Source organism: Nilaparvata lugens, chromosome 13 (assembly GCF_014356525.2).
Source record: "Nilaparvata lugens isolate BPH chromosome 13, ASM1435652v1, whole genome shotgun sequence".
Lineage (NCBI taxonomy): Eukaryota > Metazoa > Arthropoda > Insecta > Hemiptera > Delphacidae > Nilaparvata > Nilaparvata lugens.
Genome location: NC_052516.1, coordinates 30,041,288 through 30,059,414, shown reverse-complemented (window position 1 = coordinate 30,059,414; position 18,127 = coordinate 30,041,288). Strand labels below are relative to the sequence as shown.

Here is an 18,127-nt window from a genome sequence, read left to right as displayed (position 1 = left end):
AAATTCCTTCTGCTTTCCAATTCTTTCTAGTTTCTGGAACTTGGACACTGTCAAGTCTAGATTGCTCCTGATCGAGGATTATGAAACACTGACTCCAAAAAAATAATGCCAAAACTTCTAGGTGATATTTTTGGTAATATCTCTCCTTGATACCAGTAATTACAGTACAATTACACCAAGAAGCTGCCTTATTACTCAGCAAACTACTTTGAAACACTTATCGATGATTTGTAAGTAATTTACCCAAGTCTTGGATGAAATAATTAGGGGGAGTGCATATTGGGCTCTATTTCTGTCTATTTTTGCATTGTCAGGACTTTTTGGATGTTATTCAACTGTGAATAATCATTCTATAATCACCCTTAAAGACAATGATTATATATGTTCTATTGTGGGGGAGATTTGGGAAGAATTATCTCTTGCAGATTCTAAACTAAGCTAGAACAAAAGTTCATTTTTTCTCAGCAAAGTCATCAGGTAAGACAACTCTTGTGATTCACTTCATGAATATCTTGTGTAGTAGCTCTATCACAAATGCTCATCAAGATTGCTCAATTTATATAATAATTTATTTTCAATCTGTTGCTGAGAATGATGCCTACGTAGAAGAAAGACTTGTGCTTGAGAGATAAGAGGCATAAGAGATGAATTAAGTGGGCTCCAAACCATCGGGAAGTGATTAAAAGCTCATATAGGTAGTCAGCAGATAGATCCAGCTGTCTCAACCAGTCATCCTTGCAAAGGGAGAAAAAGTCTTATATGATTTATCATCTTATCTGATCTTATATGCATTAATATACTAATTGCTGGTCAACTTCATCCAATAACTTTGAAGACCCGCATCCCAATGAATTTCTACTGTGCTGGCTAAGAGAGAAAACTATTGGTTCTTATGGAAGTGTTCACACACTTTTTCGAAATTGGAAATTATTTGTGTATTCTGTTACATTGACAGAATGATAAAGTATTTTTTGTTTTTTCATAAAGACCCAATAAAAATGTAAGAACGCTTCTATAGGAACAAAATAGTATTATTTCTCTGCTCAGCATAGCAGATATTATATTCATTGGAAAGCAGGGCTTGGTCACCATACAAAACTATAGAATCTATTGAATTTGGATTTGGTTACAGTACAAATGACAGAATTGCTGAGTAAATCTTTCAAAGAACGATTATAGTTTTATAAAACCATAATTTTATTAAAACAAAATCGTATATTTTTTAAACATAAACTACCTATAACTTTGTTGTAGTCTAGACAGAGTGTGTCTGTGTTTGTAGGGTAGAAACATAGTGTCAAGACTACAACAAAATTATTATTTAGTTACGTCATAGAAAACAGTATCAATGAATATCTTAGAGTAGTACATATTTGCCTATAAAGAAAAAATGGAGTCGGTATTTATTTATTTACATCAATAGGAAAATTACAACATATACAGGGCTTACAGCTTTATGCTAAAACAAGCCTCATTGAAAATCAATTGTTTACACAAGCAGGAACTAAATTAATGAAAGAGAAAAAATATAGCAATAAAATGGTTTGGAACATACATCATAAATAGAAAATAGCACAAGACAGAATAGAAGCCAGATTTAATAAATAATATTAGACTAATTAGTTAATTATAATTCGTAATAGCTGCTACTATATAACTTATCCTTAAAACTTTTATCATAAATCCAAATCATAGAGCTATAAGCTCAAGTTCAATGTAGAGTACCGGTATTCCAAGTCTTTGAACTTGAGGAGAATCCTCTTGAACTCTCATGGGTCATTCCACCTCATTTAATAGTTATAGTTCTGGGGTAACCAAACACCTTTTTAAAAAGAAAACTTTATTTTCAAACACATAATTATAAAATATACATCGAAAAAGAGAGAAGTGCTCTCGGTGAAGTTTGGCAGTAGACTGACTAAAAGTACTATGATCGAGCATTACAATGGAATACAGCGTCAGCAATAATATTAGGTGCTACCAGATGTAATGATTATAATATTCACACATCTCCAATTTCTATCATTCCTGTTAATCCTCATATTGAATAATGATGCAATTCTTATACATCCTTCTATCATAATCATGAGAAATCCCTGTTGTGTTCTAATACACAATACAACTGGTATTTCACAGTATTTATTTCAAATTACACACTTTTGTCAGCTTGCTAATTTTCAAAATTTGCGTTGAAACACACATATCGTGTATCAGTATTTATAACAATTATTTCAATAATTAGTATTTATTCATGAAAAACAACATGGAATACAACCATGTGTCCACTCAACCAATTCATGATACACCACACACTATTGAGATTCTACTACAATATTATTTATTCCTAAAAATATTTTCACTGTATTTTGAACTTGTACTATAATCAGCCTGGATTAATACATATTGAATTAAGAAGAATAAAAAGCCAATAAGAATAAGTCACTCAAAACAGGGTAGGCATACAGTTGCAAAAAATAAATACTTGTTACCGGGACAAGAAATATATATTTTTTAATGAAATTTGAAACATATAGAAATATTATGATAATTTGAAAAAATAGATGACGAATAAAGCAATCCACTTTGACCAGATACAACCATAGAGAAAAGATAGCATAATATGCTACCGTATTTATTTACTGTAATCATATATTTAATGTAATCTCTTCATATTATGCTATCTTTTCTCTATGATACAATAATTGAAACATATTATAAATACCAAATATATAAAAAGTGTAGGAATATGTTAAATTTTAATTACAATTTTAACGATGTGTTATCTAAATTTGGGAGAGGAATAGCACAAGGTTACCTTATTTTCCTCTCCCTTTTTTTTTGATAATGAATACTCACCGTATTGTATAAATGAATGAATAATATATTCCAATTTCCAGATACGCATGGAGGAAACGCAATTTTTGCGAAAGTACATAAAATTTTTCCAATATGACAAGCCATACAACTCTTTGCCATTCTTTCTGCTGGTTATTCTAGCAACAGTCAGCCTCTCAAGCATATGCCTGGCCACCAGAACCGAACTAACTGTGGAAATCTCTCTGGAAGCTCTGAAAGATGCATTTTCAGCAACATTACTGTATTCATGCATCATTGAGCACAGCCTGAACCCTGACAGAGCTCTAAAACTTGTCAAATTGATCGAAGATAAATTTCTGGTGGACGAAAATGATTTCGTTGCAGAAAACAAAGAAAAATGGGGGAGACTTGACAAGCTACAGGAAAAGAAGAAACAAGACATGAAGAGAAAATTCCGCTACATAACTATTGCACAATTTTTCATCTGTTTCGGATATTATTTCAAGAACTTCTTGAACTACATTCTAGGCATCAGAACGTATCTAGATGATGATACAAATCGTTGGCCCACTCCTTTTCTGTATCCAATTCCCGAATTTCAGTTTCGATCAACCATTTTCCTGCTGTATGTCTATTCTCTGCACGCCCTCACTTTATCAACAATCTGTTCTGAAGGGTACATCATGTTGACTACAGTTTGTGTATCCACTGAGAGGGTCTTGGCCGACTTTGAGACGCTTTATCTACTCTTGGATAATTTTTCTGAAGATTTCAATGAGGAGGCAAGTATGGGTGAGTTTCATAAGAAACACATTGAAATCGATTGCAAAACTAAAGATGAGCGTTTGAAAGCGGATATGAGGCGTATTGTGAACTGTCATCAGAGTATTAACAGGTGAGTAGCCACAAAATTGAATTATTATTATGAATAGTCTGGTGGGAGATTAGTTTGAATTACATTAGGTCGATGCAACAGAAGAACCAAACTTAAAGTTAAATAAAAAATAAATAATGTTTCATTCAACCAAAATATAATGTTTGTGTGTTTTATAATGTGTTATGTTATATCTCTATTTCTATTAGCTTTAATCAAATATATGAAACATGGTTTCTTACAGATCTCGATATCATTTTTTTACAAACAGTATTACATTTTAAATGAGCTTTCAAATTACAGTACTGTATACAAATTCTAGTTATTCCATATTAGCAGATCTTACTTTTGTGAAATGTATAAATAATATCATTATATACCGGTATATTGAATAATGAGAGGGTAATGATAATATTACTGGAAATGGTGTACGGTAATAATTTATTGCTTGTTCTTTATTCTTTTGAATATGGGTTTTTGTGCTTATCCGTGTTTGGCAGCGTATGCTATTAGTTGAAATAACAATTATCCAAAACAATAAATCGTAGCTTACTTATTTGTATCATATTAACTCAGTATTGATATCGTTTGCTATTCCATTAAATATTACATACAGTAATTTTAATACTGAATACTGTCTGAGGTTCTTATTTGTATCATATTCACTCAGTTGATAATATAGTTTTTCATTCCATTTGATATCACAATAATTTTAATACTAAATACGATATCAAACGAAGAGTGAATATGATAAAAATAGATAAGATTTATTGTTTTGGATAGTTGCTAATTTGACTAATCGCTTACGCAGCCGAACGCAGATATGCACAAACGAAACCCCAACTGTATTCGAGTTCAGATATTATTTTTTAGTTTCGTATTATCCATCATTTGAAAATATACTAAGACTCTATCAATGCGACATGCATTCTAAGTTTTTTCAATTCATAAATTCCTCCTAAGCAATAATTCATTCATCTTTCAATCTGTATGCTATAGATTCAAATGTTATTGACATGGTGAGCTGAATAAAAATCAAGGTTTCATAAATAATTTAAAGAATGTGTTTCTATTTTCTCACAATACCAGAAACCTCAATATCTGCGCCAAAAACTCAGCATTTGTTGTATCAGTGGCAATCGCTGTAATAGTGGCTGATTCCTGTTCAAATGCTTTTTTCATGCTGAAGGTAAGGATAGAACTTATAAAAAAGGTTTACAAATAAGAATTAAATTGACAATCAGCTCATGCGTATTTTATATAATATATTTTCGTCATTACATCACTTTTCTACTACAACTATGCCTTTTCAATTCAATGAGCTATATATTAAATACTATAGGATAAATATTTAATTTTAAAAGAATATTTGAAATCATAAATTGTCACATGTAAACTTTACTTCACTTTTCTTTAAATGAAGGGTTAATTTAATTTTAAAAAAATAATTAAAATCATAAATTGTCACATGTAAACTTTACTTCACTTTTCTTTAAATGAAGGGTTAATTTAATTTTAAAAAAAATTGAATCGTAAATTGTGACAAGTAGACTTTACTTTATTTTTTTCAACATATATTATGGAACTGCAAAAAGAAATTAGCACTCCAGCAGTATATGACAATATGCCAGTATATGACACGTCAAAGTGGATCTTATATAATATATTTTTGTCTTTCAATATTACTAATATTTTTTACCTAACAGACACAAGAGTCAAGAAAACACAACAAATTTCACATAACATAAATTAAACAAAAAATCATCTATTAAGGGAGTCTGCCAATATTTCTCTGATGTGAGATGAGAATGCAATGGGTATACTTAAAAACAATGTATGAGTGCAGAAGATTGACAGAAATTCACAATTTATATATTCAGACGGTAACCTACTCTATAACATGGTACGCCATAGTGTATTAGGTCAATTTCCACACAGAAATGTAGAAAACACATTATAAGAAATTTCTGAAACTAATGTAGGTATGTAACTGTAAACTATCTAATATTTTCTGTAATTGATGTAGTAGTTTTAGTTTTTTTGGGAAATAATCATTAATTTCCTATTGATGACCATTAAAACATAAAATTGTTTAGAAAATCTCAAGAATACTAGGTTTACTAGCCAATTCTTTGAATATTGTTTATAAAGTGATCATCATTCAAGTCAGAGACTTCAATAATATTGTTTAGAGAAAATACAGGAATCAGATTTTTTGTAGGCTAGAAATAGTAATTTTATTAGTTTTATGAGTAGTCAAGTGGTATTGAAGAAATTTGAATATTTTCCAGACAACTGATGTGAAGAAAGCAGTCATATCCACTTCAATGTTCATAATAGAGAATATGACAATGTTTTTCCTGTATCAGAATGGACAGCGTATTTACAACCAGGTAATATTCCAGGCTTCTATTCCTGCTTCCCACACAAGAAAGAACGTTTCTTCCAGATTCCAGTTATCAAATCCATAGAAAGTGAAAACAAATTCAAACGTACACTCACTTACAATTGCATGCTAATCAGTCATTTCAAGTAGGTATATATTATACTATAGGCCTATTTACTATACAGTAAATAGTAATACTATTTACTATTTGTTCCTTCCTAATCATATTTATATAATTTGTTATTCTGTTCTGTTCACAGTATAGAGTGAGTCATATGTATGGGAACCCTTCAATAAGTTGGAGACTGTTGTAGATATGATACTGTAACTTTCAGGATAAGTTATTGGTCAAATATTCTACCTTTTGACGTACATCTGAATTTCAACCCCTCATAAGGGGGTGACTTAGGGGTTGTGATTCGAATATTTTAAATGTAAACACCCATTTTGTGGTACATCATTTTGAAGGCCTTTTTAAAACAAGAAAGATGGCATCCATAAAAATGTTCTATGATACTTGTATCCAAAGTGGCGGCTGATTAAAGTTTTAATTAAAGAGAAGATGGGTTGTAACTCTAATATTTTGAATGTAAACACCCATTGTGTGATACATCATTTTGAAGGCATTTTCAAAACGAGAAAGATGACATAAGTAAAAATGTTCTATGATACGTTTATCAAAAATGGCGGCTGATTGAACTTCATCAATTATTTCTTTAACAACTAAATCTTCAATCAGCCGCCCCATTTTGGATACGAGTATCATAGAACATTTCAATTGATGTTATATTTATTATTTTAAAAAGTACATTAAAATGATATACTACAAAATGGGTGTTTACATTTAAACTATTCTAGTTACAACTCTCAAGTCACCCCCTTATGAGGGATTGAAATTCAGCTGTACGTCAAGAGGTAGAGTATTTGACCAATAAATCATCCTCAAAGTTACAGTAGCCTATTATAATATCTACAAACAGTCTCCAACTTATTGAAGGGTTGCCATACATATGACTCACTCTGTATACGTATTTACCTACTTATATTTATCTATGTATGACTATATTTTAAATTTTCATTTGATTCTTCTTATAATCCTTTTATTTGTTTTTCTATTGTGAATACAGATATGAAGAAGGTCCTCACACAGAATTACTTTATATTTCATTAGGTACTTTATTATCATTCATAGTTGAGAATGATATTGTAACTATCAATGTATTAATAAATAAAATAAATAAATTTGGACTTTGATATACTACAATAATATATTGTGTATGCTACTGTACCTTAAACTAGTAACTTACCTCCTAAATGTCCGCATCTCTTTCAAATTTTCAGCAATTCCCAGTTGCCCTGAATTTTATTTTGTTGCAGATAACTAAATACTGCGCAAATACTTGACTTTTCTTCTTCATCTTCTTCTTCTCAATCATCTTCTACTTCTTCTCCAACATCTTCTTTTTTTCTCATCCATCTTCTCCTTCTCTATCTTCTTCTTTTTGACAATTTTTTCTTGATTTTGTTTCTTGCAGAACCAGATTTTGCGCAAATACCTGACCGAACTGCCGTGGACCGATAAGCCGCTCTGGTTGAGGCGGACTCTGCATGTAATGATGACAAGAGCCAACGTCGACTCTGAAATGAGACCTTATGGCATTTTTGTACTCAACTATGTCTCATTCAAAGATGTACGTTTCTCACAAAATTTTTTTTTAAATTTCTAATTTTGAATTTAAATTTAAAATTTTGTTCCAAACGACGTGTCCTTTAAAGGAAAAGCATAGCATAAAACAATCTTATAAGTAACAATCGAATAAGTTTTCAGATGGAAATTACTGAAATATTGCAATTATTCAAATGCTAATGAATATATATATAAAAGCGAAATGGCACTCACTCACTCACTGACTGACTCACTCACTCACTCGCAGAACTAAAAATCTACCGGACCAAAAACGTTCAAATTTGGTAGGTATGTTCAGTTGGCCCTTTAGAGGCGCACTAAGAACAAATTTGGGAAATTTTCCAAAGATACACCCAAAATTAGCGTTTTTCCAGCGTTTTCTCAGCTTTATCAAGAACAAATGAACAGAAAATGTTCAAATTCAGTACAGAAGCTCAACTAGGGTGTAATAAGGTTTTGTTAGAAGGAATTTGCAATAACGTCAAAGATACGCCCAAAATTAGCGGTTTTCCAGCGTTTTTTTTTGCTTTTTCGCAGATTTATCAGGAGCAAGTGAACAGAAATATTGTTCAAATTTAGTACAGAAGCTCAGCTAGGGTGTAATAATGTTGTGTTAGAAGGAATTTGAAATAACGCTAAAGATACGCCCAGAATTAGCGTTTTTTGCGTTTTCTTAGTTCTTTCATCAAGTAATAGACAGAAAATTTTCAAATTTGGTACAGAGGTTTAGCTAGGGTCTAAAAATTTTGTGATGAGGTGACTTTAACATTTCATAAAAAATACGCCCAAAATCAGCGTTTTTCTAACGTTTTTCTGCGTTTTCGCAGTACTTTGACTTTCTGATGGAATGAAGCATGCCCAAATGAAAAATGTAGGCGAGGGGAGCGAGCCCGCTGATTTCATTTCTGGACGATCCAGTCGAGGGTCCAGGGGGCGGAGCCCCCTGGCTAGACGGATATGGCGAGCGAAGCGAGCCTGACGGCTAGTTAATAAATATTTACAACATTTAAATGGATTTTCGTTTAGTAATAATTATTTGTATAAGTTTTCTCTAATATAAGCAACAGGAATTATTTTATATCTTGACCTTCTGGAATTTTGTCCTGAACTACAGGTTTTCAAATTAATAGTAAATAACATAATAAATTATGCTATTTGAAATAGGTGTTGACTTTCTGACATTATGACATTTTAATACAAAACCACGCATCATTAAAGATGTCAGTAACAGAAACTATTTATAATTTAACCTTATGACATTTTTGTTATGAATTATGTCTTCTTTAAAACTATAGTGAAAAACATAAATTGGGCCATTTCAAATTTTTATTTAATACGTTCTGATAACGATAACATTAACTAAAAATAATAGTAATATCGAGGACCTGGCTGTCCTTAACTATATGTGCCCTTCAGTCCTTCGAAAATATCAGTAAATAACTGAAATCATCCCAATTTTGACATTGACATTTTGTCCTGATCTATGTATCCTGGAATAAAAATTTCAGTTGTTAAGAACTTAACAGAAATACGTTATGTATTTGACCGTATTGAATTTTCTGTTTTGAATTATGTATCCATTGAAAATAGTGAATAACATAAATAAATACGGTAAGCCTATATATTACAATTTTTGATATCATAACATTTCAGTCCTAAGTTATGACCTCTCCAGTGATGATAGTAGATATTTGAGTTTTTGTAGTAGTTGTTTTGAAATTTTGATAGTAGTTAAAGTTTTTGAGCTATGTAAGTTATCCATTGAAAATAGTGAATAACACAAATCAACCAATTACAAATGTCGATTTCATAACATCGCAGTCCTGAATTTTGGCTTCGGCAAAGATCATAGTAGATAACTGAAATTATCACAAAATTTGAAAATTCGACTGTCACTGTCAATGTTGTAGAACCGTTCCATAATGAAATAGCCTAATGAAACGATATATATGTGTGTGTTTTTTATAAAATTTGACTGTGTGGCATCTTTCTTCCTAACTTTGTGTTCTTCAAATGTGTCAGTTTTTTATTGAAATTAACCCAAGAGAGTTTATTTGAAATCTTTATTTTTTTCTAGGTGATGAAATTGACATTTTCCGTTGGCAACGTACTCTATTCTATGAAAGTGGCAAGTCAATCATAGAAATTTCGAGTTGAGATTATTGCTAATCAAAGGAGATATTCTAGAAAATTGTGTATCTGAGGTCACAATATTATAATCCAATGAATAGTGCGATATTGAATTTCACTTTTACAATAGTTCAGAAATTAGTACCTCTAGATAACGCCTTTTCCATCTTCAGCTTACAGAGAGTTACCTTATTAAGTTACCTTACCTCCCACCTTATTGTCACTCAAAGGTATCTTGACCTGACATGTAAGTGCTGTAATTGTAAAATTCCGTACTTACAAGATTATTGACCAGTTGAGTTATAGGTTGAAAACTGTAGATGGAACACAATAACTGTAGGTTTTTCAGTAGCCTAGAACTCTTGTTAATTCTCGTTGAACATAACTAGCTCTGAATGTTTACTAAAACTCAGTGTCATTATACATAAATATACACAATTACATGTTCGTTTTTGATTAAAGTAGAATTTCACCTGAATATTTTTCAATTTATTGAATTCGCTACCTATCTTGATTCTACAATTGAATAAGAATTCTATAGAGAGGAAAAGACTTACGGTAATCTAGAAACTTTTTAGAGTTTCTGGACAGATAGTTTAGTTTCTGGCCCAATCTACTGATTAGATCTTCAGATTTGTTCTAATACCAGTTAGGTAATTATTTTTCTTATTCATAAATTAATGATAATGTCGTTAGACAAAATCCCTATTCATCTGAAGCCATTGGAAGAAAATTATATGTATTTTTATATTGTGTTTTTGTGGGAGAAAAAAATCGTAATAATTATTGGACATTTCAATGAACACAATAAGAACTAACATAGAGAAGATATCTAAGAATAAAAATAAAAATCCAAGTAGGTACCCTTTTTTAAAATCGTTTTTTTTATTATTTCTATTAAAACTAGACACTAGGACTAATAATTTATTTTGTTCTCTTATTTCTTATCCTAAAATATTAATTTTTATTACAAAAGTCTTCCAGTGAAGCCTACAGTTCCAATCTATAATTCCACTACTTTAAATTCTTCCACTACACTTTTATTCAATATACTTTTTTTACAATTTTAGAAAAGAGAGCTTAGATTTTTATATTTATTTCTATTGAAGAGTAGCCCTAACGAGAAAAAGACAGAAAAGATGGAACCAGATACCTATGCCCCGTGACTTGATCTGACACTCAAAATTGCTGAGAGTACATAGCTAAGCACTTGTTGGTGTTATTCAATAAGTGTTTCTAATTTGGCCATTTTCCATAACATTTTAAAATTGTAAGCAGGCTGTGCCCACACCAAGTATGTAAGCACGATGTGGAACGGCGGGAGAAGCCTCCACCAAATATGTAAGCACGATGTGGAACGGCGGGAGAAGCCTCCACCAAATATGTAAGCACGATGCCTCCACCAAATATGTAAGGGGGGAAAAGAACTATGATAACTTTTGTGAGGGGAAAAACTATTATAACAAAAAAAGAACAGAATAACTAGAACTTTTATGAGTCTTTAACATTTTACATTTAAACAAAACAAGATTAGTTTGATTATAAAAACATTACTGATATGAATTTTATGGGGAAAACACTCGCTTGCTGCTAATGATAATTCAATCTTTGTGGCTATGAAAATTTAAGAACAATGATTCAGTAGTCACCTACCTTTTTGAAATGGCTTCCCACTTTGGCATTCACTGGTTTATTCGCGACTTTAGTATTTTAAAAGAACAAATATTAACTGAACCAATGAATAGGCTCAGAGAACCCGTCTCCCTCAACAATACGATTATTTTAATACTGCCCGATCTGTGACAGAATAACTGTATTATTAAACGAACCGAAATCTAGCCTTTTTCACTGGATCAGCCGGACTTTACTTTCAGTCCTATCGAACGAGCTCACTCTCTGACCAAAAGTTAAATTTTGGGTATTAAATATAAACTCAGTCAATGCCAAATATGAAAGCCATCTCAAGTATATATTTTTATCTGTCGCACAAGCGGCACGTTTGTTATTAAAAACAAAAGAGAAGCTACGTTAATTTTGACAACAAATGAAATAAACAATCTTTCTGTCGATGACAAAGATTGTTCAAACACAAAAACACTGTTTCTTGAACTTTTTTAATTTAAAACTCTTAAATCCTGATCAATATGAGATAAATATATTTCAAATTTTTCAAATTCAATTCAAATTTTATTGATTCTCAAAAAATATATATATACAAATTTAAAAAAAAGATTTATGATTCATATATATGTCCCATATGACCAGGTGACACATCACCCATCCCGCTGAAAGACTCGTCCCTGAGTCTGTAGTCAAGAGGGGAACAAAAAAATAATAAATAATAATTAAACAAAATAATATACTCCGGAAACAAACGTGTGACTGATTGACTTGATAATGCTACTATACATTGAAATCAAACATTTACATAGAAAGGTAGGTTACTCAAACTAAATTACAAAGATGAAATCCAACAACTACATTGGAAAGTGGTCTACTCAAACTGATTTACAAACATTCAAATCAAATTTAAATTGAAACTATGCTGTACAATAACATTGATTAAATATAAAACTAACTTTCAATATTATACAAATTAATATACATTGCAACTAGTGTGAATATTTAATCTCATCTTGAAAATAAGACGTACATGAATTCAACTTATCATGAAAAGAAAATCTCAATTGACAATATATTTATTTGTGAATCAACATTGAACTACTTCAAAAGCTGCAATAAAAATCGAAAAAATCTGGTGTGGCGCAGTCACACAACTTTCCTTGCCGTTATGAAAATTGATCACCTGACGCTAGTGTAAATGCGCATCTCAAGTCGAAGATCTGAGCCAGCTGGTGACAGGTCAATAACGCTGGATACACACGAGATCTGCTATCTCTTCATAGTGAATGATTTAATAGAATCAACAGTTGCCAACAGTTTGCAATTGAATAATTACATTTTCTCAAATTTCAAGCTTATTTTCAATTTTAGGTGAAAATGTTACTGGACATTAATTGAAGAGATAGATGTCCATGCTCAATCGTTTCCACTAGAAATTTTTTGTTTAAATTATATCTGAGACCTGATAATTGGAAATCTAAAATCAAACTTTGCATAGATAAGGCGGAGCTCCTGAAATTTTACAGATATGGGACTTGTAGCAGTTGATATAGCTTATCAATGACTATTCTAGGTATAAATTTGATCAAAATCGTTGGAGCCATTTCCGAGAAAATCGCGAAAAACCCTGTTTTTGACAACATTTTAGCCGCCATCTTGAATCGCATTTGATCGAAATTGTTCGTGTCGGATCCTTATAGTGTAAGGACCTTAAGTTCCAAATTTCAAGTCATTCCGTTAATTGGGAGATGAGATATCGTGTACACAGACGCACATACACTCATACACACACACACACACACACACACACACACACACACACACACACACACACACACACACACACACACACACACACACACACACACACACACACACACACACACACACACACACACACACACACACACACACACACACACACACACACACACACACAAACCACTTTTTTGGACTCAAGGGACCTTGAAACGTATAGAAATTTAGAAATTGAGGTACCTTAATTTTTTTCGGAAAACAATACTTTCCTTACCTGTGGTAATAGGGCAAGGAAAGTAAAAAATACTTTAGAAGTACATATGACTCATAACTATATAGTCAAGAAAGAAAACAATAAAACAGTTAATCCATCAAGAAGCAACTATATAACTCTTAACTATCGATCATATGTATCCTAGGTTGTGCTACCGTTACAGCAGATAATTTAAACACATACAACTTGATGGCTAAATATGCACAGGATAAAGTTAAAACCCCTAACCAGCCAAATAATATATAAAAGACAAAACTAGAGGAATTTATAACATCTCCCCAAGAATTTGGAAGATCTACTTTATGAAATATATCTGACGATATTACATCTTGAACTGGAAATTCCAGAACCTTTATATCTATATCAGTTTTTAAAATCTCGCTAAAATTAACAAAATTAGGATTGAAATGAGGCTGCAAAACATCAATTTTCAACGAATTAAACTTAACCCATGCAATGCAAAGGTAAGTAATGGAGAACCTGAGGCTGTTTATCAACATTTGCATCACACGGAAAAGTCTTTCTCACCAATATTCTCCCGCCGACCGAAATCTCGCAATGACAGGGTAAAATCACATACATTGCTCCCGGAATAGGTTGAAGATGATGAAACGAACCTCCCTCGCAAGTGACTGTAGTGTTGGCCTGTATATTCGCGACGATATACTCCGAAGGCGAAAATTCGACGATCTCCAACTCCTGCTTAGCTGGACGACAGCTTAAACTGCAATATTGTTGGATGTCCTTCAGCTCCGTCGCCGCAAACAAGTGATGCATACATCTCGATGACATATGTCCTCCATGCACCAGCCGCGGAAGATAGAATAAGAAATCGTCCTGTGCCCGACAAGAAGAGAGATGATCTCCCGAGATGACCTGAATCTTGACCTGATATTTTTTAGTCTATATCAATGAACTCTTGAAAATTTATATAAATGGATGTCATGCAAACTCCTTTGCAGATGATACGGCCTTAATTTTCACTGATTCCAACTGGCAAGAAACTAAGCGTTTGACTGAATCATCTGGTCTGACCAAAGTGAAATCATGGCTTGATTATCATACATGATTTTTTCCAAGGGATGCCTGGATCACCTTTTCTCGGGGGGTATTTCATTACTCCTAAATCAATCACAACCGGAATGGGCCCCCCAATAATTTATATGAGTTGGCGCCCATGTCATCATCATCATTGGAGAATTTAAGATGGCGTCTATAATTGACAGAATTTTTAATGTCGATTGCTATTCAGTTAAAGGCTTATAGCATAGAGAAAAGATAGCATAAAAATATATCTCATGGCATAGGTCGTTTATGTTCCAAATTTGAAGCCGATTTTTTGTTAACCTAAGCCGATTAGTCAACGTGCCGACTATTGTCTATTATTACTGTTTTGGCTGGGTGAGAGTGTTAGAACGGCCCAGTATGATAGACTGCCAGCATCACATAGCTTCACAGAAAGTAACTACTATTAAACAACTATTGGCATTGAAATTTGGAACATAAACGCCCTATACCATGGAATATTTCTTATGCTATTTTTTCTCTATGGCTATAGATATCGGATTGATTTTACCTCTAGGGTTTAGAATAACCCAAACTTTAATATACGAGGGTATCGTCTAATTTTAAGTACTCTTCCATGAATAATATATAGCAACAAATAAGCTTGAAAAATAGATTTTTGAACCCAAAATTTCACCTTCCACTTTTTAGTGGAGATACACTAATCAGACACTACACATTTTGTCACTTTCACAAAGCTAGCAAATTTGAAGGTGAGTTAGTGAAATGTATTTCATTCATAAAACTTGCTCATAAAATATAACTTCAAAATATTCTCCACAAGGGAAAATGCTATTCCACAAGGGTTCTCAATGCTTTTGAAATTGCTGCTTTGGTATAAAAGATTGCTTTTTCTCAGTCTATAATTAAAAGGTACAACCACAGCCATCTCCCCTTATTATCATAGATTTCAAGAAGAGAGCACATTATTTTTTCTAGAAATAATCACAGCAATCTTCTTCATAACCACTGTAGACTTAAAGAAGAATACCACCAATTCACCTACAAATAATTGCAGGCTATTATCATTGAAATACTGTTATTTTGGAGAAAGATTTGTCAGTCAACCCTTATTAATCAGAGTGAGAAAGGAGTAATTGTGCTCAATCTTAGAACTTTGTTATTCTAAAAAATAATCGTTATTATGTTAAAAATAATATTTGTAGCATAAAAGAGTTTCTCAGAGTTATAGAGCGACAGTCTTAAGATGTGTACCTCAATGTGAACTTAGTCTGTGAAAGAGCTTGAAAAAGGAATAAAACCTTGCTAATGCTGGAATTTTACATTTGTTTGCTTTTATGGATAGCTTTGAGAGATTTAAAGCTCTGAATGAAGCACAAGTCATTTCTGATGATTTTTGAAAAGTGTAAACAAGTAAGAATATAAATTTATGAAAAATTGATTATTTGAAAATTTTAATCGATCTTCAAGAAATCAAGTCAAATGGATCAAGAGACTAGTCAGGTTTGCTAATTTTCCATTCTATTTTTTAGTATATAATATTTATCCAATAAGTATCTAATAATTTACAGAAGATTTTCGTTACATTTACTACATTAATCTTGGAGATCGAAAAAATGTTCAACTATTCCTCTCATTTTCATTTTTGTATTTAAATCAAGTTCATTAATTTTTATAGAATTTAATTTGCTTTCATTCTTTTATTCTTATCTTTCTAAGTTGTGCTATCATATAATTCTAATGTTTTTTGAAGTACTATCTTCAAAATTATTGTTTGATAATAATATGTTATCACTCATTATATCTCAGCACAGGTTTAACACCTATAAATGTATTAATCCCCCTTTAAAGTTCGTTCTCTGTGTAACGGTTGTTTTATACTGAATTTGTAACTTGCACAAGCTCCGTATCATCTGAATTTATTCTGTGTTGTATTTTTTAGAATAGTTTCAATTACATTTTATCCTTGTATTAATTCTTTATCTTAACAATATTAATATTTTATTAAAATATTATCTTAATATCACTCACTGTATCGTTAATAATAATTATCAAAATGATTGGGAGAAAAGAAAAAGGTTGACCTAGAACTACCTCTCTCTCAAAGTTTCATAAAATTACTATTTTGAAGTTCAAAAGATTTGTTACGTCTTTTTGGATTTGTTGTGTAAATCGTAAAAAATGAGACTAATCCAACCTATTTGTTTTGGAAAGTGTTGCATGAATTTTTATTGGACCAGTTTTTTGTTTGAACCTGTTGTTTCTCTCCGCAAGAGTTGTTCAATTTTATATTTTCAGTTATTCCAATTATACTTTTTTGGAATTATACAATTATACAATTATTTGGAACCGTTTTGGGCGTATAAGCCTGTGGTACTTTTCTGTAAGTTGTGTAATTCTCATTGATTCAATAAATAAATCCAATAAATAAATACGAGTGCAATCACAAATCATACAATTATGATTATAAATGGTGATTATTTGTTATGATTGTTATAATTGATAGTCCACTCATCACTCAATGTAATAAACAAATATATCCTCGCATTTTCCAATAAGGCTCTTCATTGAGTTATCTATGAGATTTTATTATGATTCGATTAATTAACAGTTACAATGTTACTATGATTCATTAATCATAGTATACAATAATATTTTTGGAAGAGAACAACAGTATGTATCATGTATGTATCATGTATGTATGTATATATTAATATTTTTTTTCAAATAATAGTGCTATTTAAAACTATCCAACTTCGTTCCAGGATCACGATAAACTGAAAGCAGTGATGCTAGAAATCTTGGACTACCTGAAACTCATACAATTCTATCCTCCAAAGGTAGTTGGCATTCGAGGCACCCTCCTATACTTATCCATGATCATTCTAATATTGCAGCCAGCGCTCGCCATTGGTGGCTACTGGAGCCAATGGGACTTCAACTCAAGAGTGACAGCCATAGACAACTTCACATACTCCTTAGGAATCATGGCAATGTCGTCCGACATATTCCTCATGCCCTCAAAAACAAAACTGTTCTTCGACGTTATCGACTCTAAATTTTCTCTGTACAAAACCAAATTTTCAGGGGACGCTATCTATAGGGAAAAATGCGAACTTGTCAAAGAAATGACTCAGGAAGGTTACCGATTGGTCCGTACAACGGGCTCTGTGGTTTTGTACTTTTTCGCAAGTCACATAGTTGTTCCCATCTCGGGACTAGCGGTGTACTTCCTGAAATCAGAACCCGTTCAGAATCTGCCACTTCTTTTCAAGTACTACTCCCCGCTAACTTTGAAACTGGAGGTTGCCACAATTTTCGAGTATCTTTTGATAACTTTTCTACAACTTTCGTTAGTGTGCTACTCGGCGATTCTGGCGACAGTGATACATCAGATGCAAATGCTGTCGCTGTATCATATGAGAGTGGACATGAGGCTGTTTCACTTGAATGTAAAAGAGATTGATTCGTATTGTGAGAGAATTAGAGACAGAGAAGGGAGAGGAATGATAGAGGGAAAGAATAGGGATGACCGAGGAGTAAGGAAGGAGG

The 18,127-nt window shown here is 32.1% G+C and overlaps 1 protein-coding gene across 1 annotated transcript; it reads left to right on the top strand.

The window, feature by feature from the left end:
- Nucleotides 1–2,903: 2,903 nt before the first annotated feature.
- Nucleotides 2,904–10,372, top strand: LOC120354079. Its single transcript, XM_039440287.1, has 5 exons — nt 2,904–3,712; nt 4,781–4,880; nt 5,983–6,084; nt 7,613–7,768; nt 9,842–10,372. The coding sequence occupies exons 1-5, from the start codon at nt 2,904–2,906 to the stop codon at nt 9,905–9,907; spliced, it is 1,233 nt and encodes a 410-aa protein (XP_039296221.1). The 3' UTR covers nt 9,908–10,372.
- The last annotated feature ends 7,755 nt before the right edge of the window (nt 10,373–18,127 follow it).